This window comes from Aquila chrysaetos, chromosome 12 (assembly GCF_900496995.4).
Source record: "Aquila chrysaetos chrysaetos chromosome 12, bAquChr1.4, whole genome shotgun sequence".
In the NCBI taxonomy this organism is placed as follows: Eukaryota; Metazoa; Chordata; class Aves; order Accipitriformes; family Accipitridae; genus Aquila; species Aquila chrysaetos.
The window spans coordinates 29,292,298-29,305,913 of NC_044015.1; the positions used below are offsets into that span (position 1 = coordinate 29,292,298).

Here is a 13,616-nt window from a genome sequence, read left to right on the forward strand (position 1 = left end):
AGCATATGGAATCAGTTACTTTTAGAATAGCATTCAGGCTGAGTTACTATCTTGTCTCATTCCACCTCAGATTTTGAGAGCACTATTCACCAACATTCACCTCCACCTGCAACACACACTAACAAGATGTTTATAGTCCTACTCTGATCAGCGCTTATATTAACTAGAACTAGTACTTCAGAGGAATTTGGGAGATTTTTGTAGTGATATTTAATGACATTTTCATCCTACAAAGCACGGAAAGGCTGTAGTGTCATTACTGACAAGGTTTTAAAGGGATCTGCAGGCTGTATTTCATTAATAAAACAACATTAATTTACTACGCAAATCATTACAAAGAGTGAGAAGTGTTTATCATACTTTATAAGGTAGTGTGATTTTCATGTGACAAATTATTCATGCATAGCTGGAAAATGTGAATAATCTACTAAATTGGGTAGTGGTACCATTATGTCTTATGTGCTGGAAATAGTGTACGCATAAATGAGAACTCAGAAAAATTATTAAGATATATCAACATACTTTATTGCAGTAAATGCTAGTAAAATTGCAATCACTATTTAAATCGTAGTTCTGAAATAAACTCCACAAAGATAGGCCACTATGACAAGAGACAGCTCTATGCAGAATTAGCTTCAGAGATTATTTTTATCTCCCTATTTTATCAGTGTAATGAGACAAATTATCCTCTGAGGATAAATGATTGAACAACATTAATTTCTCAAAATAAAATGAACAGACAAAACACATGAGTGATTATCTGCTACAGGTAACATTTCATGTAATATTTTACAATAGGACTCTTCCATAGTACTTTTTTTTTTTTTTTTTTGCTGTTTAAGAAGGAATTTTTAACTTCAATTGATTTTATAATCAGTGGCTTGTTGATTACTAACATTAGTGTACATAAACATTTCCACAAAACTTGACATTTAATTTTTATATAAAACAATGTAAACCTGACAGGGAATTCTTGACATTTCATTTTTCCTTTTCACCTAAAAGAAATTTAAAGAATAAATTATATGGCCCACAATACTTTAACTCTTTGTTACCAAGAGTACATTAGTTAAAGTAGCCCTGTGCAAGACAGAGAGTGTGCTCAACGGCAACAGAAGATTGTGGGCTCAGACTTGCAATTATTAAATACAGAGAAACACTATCCACCTTGTGCTCTCTGTCCTAAAATTACACTCCTTTCTCAAAATAATACATCCTCATGGCCCCAGTTGAGCAATGGGATGTATACCACCTCCTTACAAAGTTTCTTTAATTTTATTCTCAAGTTTTACTAAAATTCAGATTTTCTTGTAAAATTATATATTTTTACTTCTCATAACTTGAGAATAGCCTAAGTTTTTGTATCTATATGTATTTCTACGTAGATAAATTGATAATGATCACACCTGTCTATATGAAGATACATATAGATTTCATGCCACACTGGTGATATGAGGCACTAGTACAATTAAGAGAAATTTTGACACTTTTGAACTTCTTAAATACAATAAAATGTATGACCTCCATACCACACTGTACTACTTATTTCATAAAAAGGAATACCTATATTATGTGAAAGCTTGTCCTTAAATCAGAGATATAAGAGCAAAATATTCACAACAGCATTTATAAAATTGGAAATTATCCCCATTGAAAGACCACTGAACAGTATTTATAAGACTTCATGCAATATTTCATAAGTAGAAAAAATATTCACTTATTGTAACATGCAAAAGACTGAAGCGGAGTTTAGGAGCCTTCCTAAATAACATAGTAAAGAGAATGAGGACCTGTTCTCTCAATGATACTTCAAAGCGTCATGGTTTTAGACAAAAAAAATCATTGACATAGAACATGTAAACTTATTGGCATAGTCATTATTTTAAAGACATCTCTGCAAGACAGTGAAAGACACTTTCATCTGAAGTAACTAGGTAGTGATTTAGGAACAACTTTTGCAGTACCTATTATTTTATATGCATATGCAAATATAAAAATACTAAAAAGCTATGACACCTTCCCAGGTCAGGCCCCACATTCTTGTTCAATTTCATTTTCAAGGACACGTATGACGTGTTATTTGGCTATAAAAATCACTTGAAAGTAGCTTTTTCTAAACAAACGAGCAAGTATCTGTCTCGATTAAAACCAAGCACAGTAAAAACTGATAAAGAGTCTCGTTATGAGTAAAAACAAAACTTATTGCATTACTCTTCATTAAATACAGAGCAAACAGGAAGATAAATGCAGGCATAGCAGATGTAGTGAAAGAGACAGTTCATTTTTAATAATCTGAGATTTGTTAGTAAAATATTATCAGTTAAAATAAATGTTTATGTACAATATAATTAGAAATCCTAACATCTAAAATTAGTTTAATGTATTTTTCAGTGTTTAGGCATGCATTTTCATCCAAACTGCAATTGTTTGTGACTTTACAATAATATCTTCCAGGTTTGAACACCTTCAATGTCTCTCCTATGTTGCCATGTTGAGAAAAAAAAAAAAAGATGAGGGGAACTCCATAGGATCTCAGCAGATCATTTAGCATATGCAAAAATCATGTAAGCACTTAGTCATAAACTATAGTCTCCAGTGCCAGATCACAGGTGTTATTTGAATATATGAACAGTAATCAAAATTAATATTTGTTTCTTCCTATGCAGTTCCTATTGCAATAATATGGCACCTGAATAAAGCTGCAGCTTCGTGGTTTAAGCTTTTCTACTACACTTACTCATCTCAGAAATACCCAGACAGTGTGTATTATGACTCAAATGAAAGCAAGTCTTTTTCATTTGAAGATCCTAGTTCTCATGTTTCAGAGGAGTACTTTTTTTCCTGAACGCAGGTTCTTCAGAAACATGGTACCTTCTTCCCAGCTCTGTCTACAGAAAAGACTACGTTCAGGCCAAACTGTAAGAAAACCTAAAGCCTTAGGTTTTCCACAGCTCTTTGTGTATGTAAATACATAAGGACAACAGAAGTCCAGGGAACTGCAGCATGTAGCTAGGTAGTTTTTCAACAAGTTTATAAACCTTTCTAAAGAAGAGATAAAATAATCCAAACTCTTTGTTGCATATGTCTAACACTCTTCAGAATATTGATATCAAAGTGTATGTACAATAAAAAATACCTAATTTTCATAAAATGTCTGTATAAATATAACTCCTTGACACACTCCTCACAGTGACTTCCACATGTAAATTGTTTGTTTTAAATGTGCAGCTGTCAGAACTTCATATTTCTATTAGAAACCTTCCTTTGCAAAAGAAAGTCTCCAGTAAGACTACTTATACAGAGTGCCCTGGATTCATATCAATAAAAGTATTAAAATTCCGATGTACGTATTTGAAAATCATTTTGTATTTTCAAATAGGGATTGATAAACTGCACAGTTCTCATTCCAGTCGTCCTTGCTTAGCATCACCTATTGCTCCCCATACATCAAAGACAAACTCATCTGGAAATGCAAAGTCCCCAAGAGTTTCATCCAATGCCACTGCAAATTCGTCTGGGTTTTTCTTGTCTCTTCCAGCTTCCACCATTGTTGCAGCTAAAAAGCAACAAAACAAAATAATGTAATTACCATGAAAATGACAGCTAACATTTCAGGCCAAGATAGTTTTTGAATGTCTATTTTCAAAATGAAATAAGGTCAGCTTAGGGAGACATAAAGCTTACCTACTGAATTTAGGTTTCAATAGGAATATGTACTTAAATCCCCCCACACTAGCTACATTCTGCTCTGATAAACAGGACAGCTTCCTTGGAGTGCTTGTTATATATTCTTCTATTTGTTTGGCAGAGGTTTAGTTTTTAATTCAACAAACCTTTGTTTTACTTTGATTAAATTATATTCTGTATTCATTACTGAAGGCAGATGAAGCATGGGTCTAACAAGGTTAAGCACAACTCTTCTGCAGTAACAAGACCCATGCCAGTCCATCACCAACTTCAGTGAGTTTGATAGGAGCTCACTGATCTAAACCAGAAGATCAAAAGGCAAACCTGAATGTTTTTCTCCTCTAAACAATGAAGAAAAGATCTCAGCAAGTCAGAGTTTAAAGTGGCCAAGTTCTTCACAGAAAGACAAAAGGCACAGGGTTTGAACATAGAAAACAACATACAGTCTGCATAATAGATACACGCAACCAAGCTAGTATGGGTTTCCTAGCAACAACCCATGTTTTATGAGTTTAAATGTTGAGCATGACCTGCATTTAGAAAGAAGTAATGATAATCGGGCCTAGAGAAAACACTTGAATACCCTACTTCAGGAAACAAGAATTCAAATACTAGGCTCAACTAATGTGTTGTGTAAAATACAGAGAAAATTAAAATTTAGGTTGTTAAGTATTGGACACAGTGTGTTTGCAACTGCCTGAAAGAAGTCGTGTTCTCAAGAAACTACCGTATGACTTCAAACAGATTTGCTTAATTTTTCAGCTTAATTTTATTCAATTTTAATTAACTTTAGCTTAATTTTTTAACCCAAAAAACACCTGCGAGTAGTAAAGGGACTGAGGCATTTATTGTAAGCCACATTATTCTTCTGCTTGGATCTACATTTTTTTTCATACCATCCAAACTAAAGAGTAACTGATTTCAGTGCATGAGTTTGCTTCAGTTATTATTACCTCCAGCTCTGAAAAGCAAATCTTTGATTTATAGGACCCTCAAGGCTGGGAAAGTTTGTGCTTATGCCACTAGGAAGTGAAAAAGATCAAAGTTATTTCTGGAAGTCTCAGCCAGGTGGTTCAAACTGTGCAAAAGCAAAGGAAAGGCCTTGCTGCTGTGCACAATAAACCGGACCCACCAAAGACTAGGAACATCTTGGTACCCAGGAAAGTTAAAGCAGAGAGGTCTGATACAACAGAGGTAGACTGTGATATCTTGTATACCCATGCTGTCTGGCATTTTCTCTTATTTAACACCCAAGTATCAGAATTTACCAAGTTTTAGACTTTAGTTTGGAAATGACTACACTGGGGTCACTGCTTGGGACTCAGTCCTTAGCTGCTGTGCTCATTCCTCACCTTTAGCCACTGCACAGTTTCTCAGATTCTGGAACAAATTACAAGTCTATCCCAAACAACACTGGATGCTGGCAACCCAGGGATATTAGAGCAAATCAAAACTGCGAGGTCTCAAACCTCTCTCGGTCATGGCACCCGCACCTCCATGAAGGATGAAAAATGTCAGCATAGGAGCTTCTTCTGGCTAAGCTAGGCCAGAAGAACTACCAGCAGCAGGCTGTCACGGTTTGAGGGATGCAGAAAACTCTGTAAAGCAGACTCAGCACAAACAGCACTGCTGAATGCAGTTTATTTTATGAGCTATATCTCTGCTCCACAGCCTCTGTTCATATTCACAAGAAATGATGGTATTGTACAATAGATGAAACCCTCAAAGTCTGCTTCGTTTTGTGATTACTTTACACACCTGCCTTAAACAGCAAGACGTCCTCCATTTTTTGTTATACATCAAGTAACCACCACTTTCTTCTTGAGCATATCAAATTCAGGTGTCACACTGAAGGATTTGATAGCTTCTAGCCCTTTCTCAGAGGGATATCTGAGTGGAAAACATGTATTACAGTGCCTGAGAAAGGGATAGAAGTTCCGAAGCCACAGAAGACCATCTTCACTGGGACAGTCTGCCATCTACTGCATGCACTGTGTTATATTGACATGGCAAAATCTCTCTGATAAAAAGGAAAAGAAACTTTCCCTGCTCTTAAGTTTTATTAAATGTATTTATTTTGTTGACCTGAAACTCAGCTCAAGTTTATTGACAGTTATGAACTTCTGGCAAACAGTGTTTGCTGCTATGCAAACTTGTAAGAAGCTGTGAGCAAACTTAAGCCATATTCCACATTGTGGACGTCAGCAACAGTAATTCTGAAGAAATTTGACGTTTTGGTTTTAGCTATGTTCAGACGCAAGGCTCCAAAGAGAATCGCAGTGTGCCAAACTACACAAAGCAGTCCAAGATCTTGACAAACAGACTGCTGTGATTGAGACACTTCAAGTGTAACCCAGCTTCCCGGGCACCACTAGTGGTTCTCAAGGACTCTCAAGATCTGTTTCCCTGTCAGCAGAAACCCTATCCCTGCTGTGTTGATCCTTTCTGTGTCCCCTGTGAAGTTCCTGGGATGCTGACTCAGAGGAGTCTGGATGGGAAACAGGCATTAAATAAAGGACTCTTGTTCCTGACAAGCGGAAGACAAATATTTGTCCTATCAATGCCAGCCTATATCCCCTGACAACGTGGCATAAGAAAGTACTTACAGAGGAACAACCCTGGAGGTAACGACATGAAGGCTGTAATTTAAACTTCACAGATTTCTGGATATGAACCAGGATATGAAGTTTCTCTATATAGACACTGGGAGAGGGTTGGAGGGAGAAGAGCTGTGCAAGGTGACACAAGAGCAAATGTGTCTAGATATAGTTACTCAAGATATTAAAAAAAGTTCCCATCAATGGAGTGAGGATCTAGACAAGTATTCCAGGAGAAAGAGTAGGAGCAAGGAATTCAGCCAGTTTTAAGATAAATTGGTCAAGATATACAAGAGCCATATGACACAGAGTGATAAAACAACACAGCATTGTATCACAGTCCAACTGTCCTTGCTGAAACCTCAGAATTACGCAGTAATAAACTCTGTCATTAACAGAAAATGCTATGTCAAACACAATTTTCTTCAAAGGCTGAGCTTCCCAAATTATGAAATAGAACCTTAAAAATAGTTTATTATAGGTTTACCAAACTTGAAAACAAAATCCATTAAACTTAGATAATCAAGAAAACCTTCAACCCAGTCAAGCAGGAGTCAGAATGTTACCACCGTGCGAAAGCAGCAGCCTCAAAAAAAAGTGTTTTCATCTGTCTTGAGCAACTGTAATCAGCACTACCAGGGCGCATTTAATGTACTCTATTTATTAAAGCACATTCCCCTTCCCAGATTCACCTAAGGTAATGAAATACGCTTCGGTGGGAAGAGTGCCGGATCGTCACTGCTGGGGTGTCCCTTTTCGGTAGCTTGGTGCTGACCTCTGGTGCCCGCAGGCTGGTATTACCGTACAGCAAACCCCAAGGCACGATGCAAGCCATCATCCTTCCTCATTTTCACAAACAACTTGTACCACCGATGTCTACGAATGCGCAAGGCTGAACCCTGCCTCCTTAGTGTCATACTTACAGAAACGCCAAAGCTGACCAGTCTCCTCTGCCACCCAATGTACAAATTCTTATTTCCCCAAGCAGTAAACACAGACATGGGATGGCACCCCCTGGGCGGCACAGCTGTGCAGAACATGCATGTTTACACAATGACATTTGCAATGCGTAATTCCCAAGGCAAATAACAAACTACTGATTGCCAAGGCATTTAGCAGATACTTGCCAACTTGAAGAAAACTTTGCTGGTTCTCAGAGGGTGACAGCTCTGGGCCAAATTGCCTCCACTCCCCTCCCTTTCTCCCACTGCTTCTTGTAACAGCTGCACAATAAGTGATTACAGGAATTTTATTCCAATAGAATATTTTTCCACACTCCAGATAGCCCCAATTGTTTTCACATTTTTATTTTTTTTAAATCTCACTTCAGGCAACACTCATACCTGAGAAATTTTTACATAAAACGTGAAAAGTTCTGCAAACTTAAAACTGATGAAAGGAATTCGACGTCTTCTCAACTTCAACTGAGAAGCTCCACGTCAGGCTTCCCAGATTATGAACAAAGAGGTTTGTTGGCTTTTAAAACCTAGACCCTTTAAAATAACTTCAAAGATCTTTCATAAAAATCCTTATTTTCACTTTTGATAGACACATGTGGCACAAGTCACTAAAGGTACAATCTGGCTGCCATTGTTATTATCTACCTTACATAATGGTTTTGCTACCTGTATCGTACCTTGTAATGTCTAAAAAAACTTCTTCAGAAGTCTTAACAGAAGCTTCAATATTTATTTAGCTGTAATGCTATCAGAAGCTTTGCCTTCATCAAAAGGTAACAAATATTATTATTCTGGCATGACACTTTAAAAGAGCTAAAATTCGCATTCAGCTTCCTTACATCACAGAAAATGAAGCATGTCATTGCAGTTTCCAGTGTTTAACATTACTTGGCTTTAGTTTCATGTTGAACGTCGTCAGATCTAGCACTCAAGAAACCGTTAGAAATATCCTTTTTTCTTGTTTCTTTTTATTCTCATTCTCCTTGAAGTGGAGAAGTTTTCTTGTTTAACCAGACTTGCTACCTTTCCCTTTTTCACAAAACTCCCATTATTCTCCCAGAGTAAATGAACAGTCATAAACAATATACCCCAGTGTGTATACAATAAAATCCTTTGGGAAAGGAAGTCTGGTGACAGAAGAGGCAGAAAACAACAGATTCAGGGAGAGTATCATTTTAGTCAAAGTGTTTCAAGATAAAAACATCTTTCCAATATTACTGGGTTGGATTAGTGAGCCAAGAGAAGAAGCTTGGGTGACAAAAAGTTTAAAACTGTTAGGACATTCTGACTAGATGGTGTGTGGATTGTCCGGCTCATCGTTCACAAACGAGTTTCACCATGACTAGTGCACAGAGGCGACTCATGGGGGGTTACAAAAGTGACCCAGCCTTGGGTTGCCTTGAGGCCCTGTCTCTCTGCAGAGACAACTCACGGGGAGCTGTGTAGACAGCTTAGCCCTGGGTTGTCTGATAAACCCTAAAGTAAACAGGGCAGTGGCTGCACCATTCAAAGAACCAAAACCTGAACTGAGCCTTGAAATCCCTTAACAGATAGTATGCCCTGAGTCTCAATCCAACCACTATCCAGTTGCTGAGGAAGCAAGGTAAAAAAAAAAAACAAAACCTGGAGGGTTTCAGCTTCAGTTTCAAATGACAACCTTGTGTATTCAAACAATCACAGACCAATGAAGGAAAGATAAGGGGAAACTCCACTCAGATATACATAATCTATTTAGGCATATATCATAATCCACTCAGACATAGTCATACACACCATTCCACAAGTCAGGAGATAAAAACCTCTAAGATTCAGGTTGGAAATGGGGGGAGTCACTTCTCTAACCATGCAGTTGGCTTGCAAAGGAAACCCTTCCCCCCCCTTGATCGGGATGCCGGTCAAGGTAACTTCCCTGGGATTGAGAGCCCTTACCTGGAGGGGTAAGTGAATATTGTTTATGCTTTAAGTTTGTAAATGCATTTGTGGTTGTCTGTGAATCACTTGTGGTTGTAATAATGTACTACTCTTGCCTTAAAAAATTGCAATAGTGCATTCCTCCATTGTATCTGTAAAACCTGCAATAGTGGCATGTTAAGTCTGTAAGTGAAGTTCAAATAAGTTGTTTGCTTGAACCTCGCAGTTAAGTCTGCGAGTGAAGTTCAAGTCGTTTGCTTGAACCTCGCAGCTAAGTCCTTTTCCATCACAGATGGTAAGTTTGAAAAATAAAGTCAAGAGTGGAGAAGAAGATTTGAAATTCTTCTAAACAGAGATAGAGAATATGCAAAGATACGTAATGTCTGACAATATTACAGGGAACAACAAAAAGGAAATAATCATCCAAAAGCATAAACACAGAACAAAATATCAGTGGATGAAGAGGTAGCCAAAAGATACTGACAGAAAAAATTTGGACGGGAAGCCCTTTTTGCCATCATTTTTCTATCAGTACCATTCTGGGGTTGGATCCCAGAGATCCAGGCTTCCTCCCACCCAGAATCTTTGGGATCAAATACAGTCCATAACAGTTCAAGCCTCCCTGATTTAAAAAATAAATGCTACCAGTATTTTTTCACTAACACTGCTTCCTGAGCCCCTCCTATTAATCAACTGTTCACATTCCCTTACCAGAAAGCTCTGACAGGATTTAAAATAACCTGAATTATCTCTCAATGGTGCACTTATGTTTTAAAGAAGGCTGAAGTCAAGCCTTGGCCCAATTTCTAATGTGCTCATAAAATGGCTGAGTAATACATTGCCAAAGCCAAATGTCCCTTCTGCAGATTAAGTCCAGTTTTCAGTAAAATAAAGAGGTAAAAAGGTAAAAGTGCATTCAAAAGGCAGGCATGTAAATCTCAACATCATCTAGATCTCTGAAAATAAAAAACTGTGCCAAAAAAAAAAAAAAGTGTATGCATTTCCATTAAATGATTTCCAAGCATTTTGCTGCAACTTAGGGATTTGTGTGTAGATTTAGTCAGCCATTCTTGAAACTGTCAAGATACTTAACTATGCAAAAATTAAGGGCTTTATCTCATCTTTAATTCTGTCTGTAATTTTACATTATTTTTTTCTTTCCTTTCTTTCTAACTTCTGGCTTGAAACTGGGGCACTGTTTTAGAATTCAATCACACCATGGAAGTGTCATTTTAATGGAGCTGAAAGAGCAATATTAACTGACAACCAAAGCTTCTGACAAACAGAACTGCATGGGAATGAGCAATGATTGAGATCTTAATCACTTGTCGGCTGTCGCATTGTGATGACTTGCATTTTCAACTAATCTGGCTTGAGTAATGAGTGAAATTTCTAGCTGAGTGGTGATTGGCATTCTCTGAATGAATCCTTTCCTCATATTTCATTTTCATGGGTGACTGATCACATCCAGTATATGAAAAACTGACATGTGTTAATTGAACAGATTTGTGACAGGTGATTAGCTCTCCTTTCCTAAAGAGTCCTAGAGCTGTTTAATTGTTTAAAAATGATAAAACTTTTTTTTTTTTCATTACCGTTGGCTCTCAACTCTAAGATTTGAACTTTAGGAAATGGCTTCAAAGGTGCAAACTAAAGCTACATGAACCCTGTAGTCTTTGATTCCTGACAGTTTCTCTTTGTTTCACTGCCTTTTTGGGAGGAAGAGAAGGAAGAGGCGAAGGGCAAAACAACAAACCAGTTGGGAAGAAGAGACTGTCTCTGAGGACAAAGACTTCTTCCTTCTTTGAGTATTCTTTTAAGGCATTCTTTGAAACTTTCCACACTATATACTGAAAGATGTAAGATCTTTTTTTTTTTTTGGGGGGGGGGATCAAGGAATTAAAGGGAAAACTCTACCAGGTGCTTGGCAATCAGCTCAGCCATATGTGCTGAAAGCTGAATTCCTCAGTCTACTATACAAGACCCATCCTGTTATGGGACTGAGAGCCAAAAAACACAGGGAACACCAGTTCCCATGGGAACTTTCTGCCCTGCCCCAGAGCAGAGCATAGCACACCTCAACATCCCAAGAAACGATGCTCTAGCCTAGGATCTCAGGGTTCTGGGCTATGGACACCAAAACCAGAACACCTATAGCTGCTTATTCCTGTAGGGCCAGGAGCCTGGGGACCTTGGAGGTAACCTGCAAGGACAACAGTCTCCAGGAGCCCAGCCTGAGCCGGGACTGCAACAGCTGCAGGACAAAAACATCTCCCAGACGGATGGCTGGCACGAGACTCAGAGCTTTGAAGCCTGAGCCAGAGATGGAACAAGCAGTGGAGGCTGCAGGACAGCGACAGGACATGGGATCCTCCCCAACCTAAACAGAGGGTCAGCACTACACATGGCTCCTGGGAGCATATTACATGGCAGGGGCACCACATATCAGAGTTGCTGGGAACAGAATTTTTGATACTTTTTAGTTTTCTGGGAAATGGAAAGTTTGGATATTACCTACAAAACAGAATTCACAAGTTTTGGGCAGCTTTGCTCTCTATTCTATGCCAGGAAGTCCACCTCTACCTTAGGCTGGGGGACAAATAATACTTTACCTACAATTTTTCCTGTGATTAAACTAGTAGAAGCAGCCAATCAAATGCTTCCTGGTAGGAGCAGCCAACAAAAGACTTTTGGCTATTCAGATAATCTCCTATTGTTCTCATTCCGCCCTGCTAACTGCTGCCTGTCCAAGCCTTCTGCTTTGCCCTTAGCTTCATGCCAGACCTACTTTCTCTTCTGCTTTGCCTCCTCCACTTCCCTCTCATGAAAGCTTTCTTTTCAAGATTGCTTTCTGTTTAGCTTATCCTTTCCTAATTCTTGAGTGATTTTTTTAGATATTACCATAACAATAAATACCTTCCTCTTTGTCTTAGTATTAGAAGTTCCACAAGATTATATGAGGACTACACCAGCCACAGCTGGCTACACCAGCACTTCTTACTCAGGCCACAGCTTCTTCCCATAAAAACAGAAGTTCCTATTTAGTTGTTGTCAGATTAACAGAGAGAAGCAACAGCTGCAAGGACAAGTTTGGTGTAGTTTGAAAGAACTCATGACACTGGGGTTGAATAGTTTCTTTCATTACAAACTGATGATTGTGATGGCTAGTAAACATTCTGGAAAATTTCCCCATGTTTTTCAGAACACAGGCTTTAGAGAACTTGATACATTTGTAAAATTACTCTGTCAGTTCCCTTGCTAAATAGCTGCCCTTTCACTGATGAACATCTCAGATTCAAACTTTAGTGATCAACTTTGATGTGTCTAAGCCAAGGGACAAAAGAGCAAAAAAGCAAATAGATATGCTTACCCTTAACAATCCTTAAATGTGGTACACACAAGCTCCACTAGAAAATACATGCCAGAAAGAATACAGTGATGAAAGTTAACAGCAAACAACTAAATAATTCATGCAATAGTGTATAGATAATGTGCAGGAAGAATAGAGGATTAATTAATTACATCATAAGGCCTGTAGTGAGCGATTCTTTCTTTTATCAGACACATATTTGCAGAAATACAAGCAAGCTTTTGAGACTGCATACTGGACAAATTTTGCTTTGCTTACAACCATAGACTAAAGTACTCAAAAAATTTTAGACTACAGAAAATGAGAAATTATTTAATCTTGTATCTGTTAAAAACTCACCTAATTCAATATCTCTTATCCCCATGTATGTTTCAAGAAGCTCATCCACTTTTTTAATTGCTTTTTCTTCAACTTCAGTTGGCTTTGTTGAAATAAAGGGAAAAAAAGAGCAAAAGTATGATTACATCCATGCAGATTTCAAAATAACCAGCAATTCACCGCCGATTATCCTTACTCCCATCATGGCCACCTAGACGTACAAAACCTACAAGTAAAACACATTATTCCACTCTCTCTCTTCTTACAAACCTGAGCCTTCCTCCTAACGTCAAGCCACACAGTTCTCACATTCAGACTAAACAGGGGCCTTACGTCTCCTGACAATACAGATCTTCACCAAATCTACATCAGCTTTAGATGAACCCAGAATAAATAACATTTCTTCTTCCAAACCCTAATCCTGGTTTTACACATATTCATGTCAACATGTTATTAGCCTCTCCTAACAACCACCCTTACACCAGCCCAGTACACTTTGCAGTGTCAAAACAGAACCAACTCTTCAACCACCCCCTCCCCTCTTTTCAACACTCCTTGGTCTAATCTACCTTAAATTCATCCATGTACTCCATGACATCTAAATATAGGCTCTCTGTTTCCAGATTCCTCAGCCCCATTCTATCCCTGTTAGTCTTCAACTTTATATAAGCATTTCTCCCTGCAGAAGGCAGTCATCATCTTAAGTCTTGCAAGCTTTGTAACATCCAGACTTTTCCTTCCTACTTTATCAGCCTTGGGGAAGAACAAATCAGG

The 13,616-nt window shown here is 38.1% G+C and overlaps 1 protein-coding gene across 4 annotated transcripts in view; it reads right to left on the reverse strand.

The window, feature by feature from the left end:
• Positions 1 to 500: 500 nt before the first annotated feature.
• The window catches only part of GIPC2 (GIPC PDZ domain containing family member 2), a 28,990-nt gene continuing 15,874 nt past the window's right edge, over positions 501 to 13,616 (reverse strand). For all 4 annotated transcript variants that reach the window (XM_030033669.1, XM_030033673.2, XM_030033670.2 and 1 more), the window contains exons 5-6: positions 12,864 to 12,945; positions 501 to 3,556 (exon numbers count right to left, since the gene is read on the reverse strand). In XM_030033669.1, coding sequence (XP_029889529.1) covers positions 3,402 to 3,556; positions 12,864 to 12,945 — 237 coding nt within the window. In that variant the 3' untranslated portion in view covers positions 501 to 3,401. The remainder of the gene's footprint in view (positions 3,557 to 12,863; positions 12,946 to 13,616) is intronic.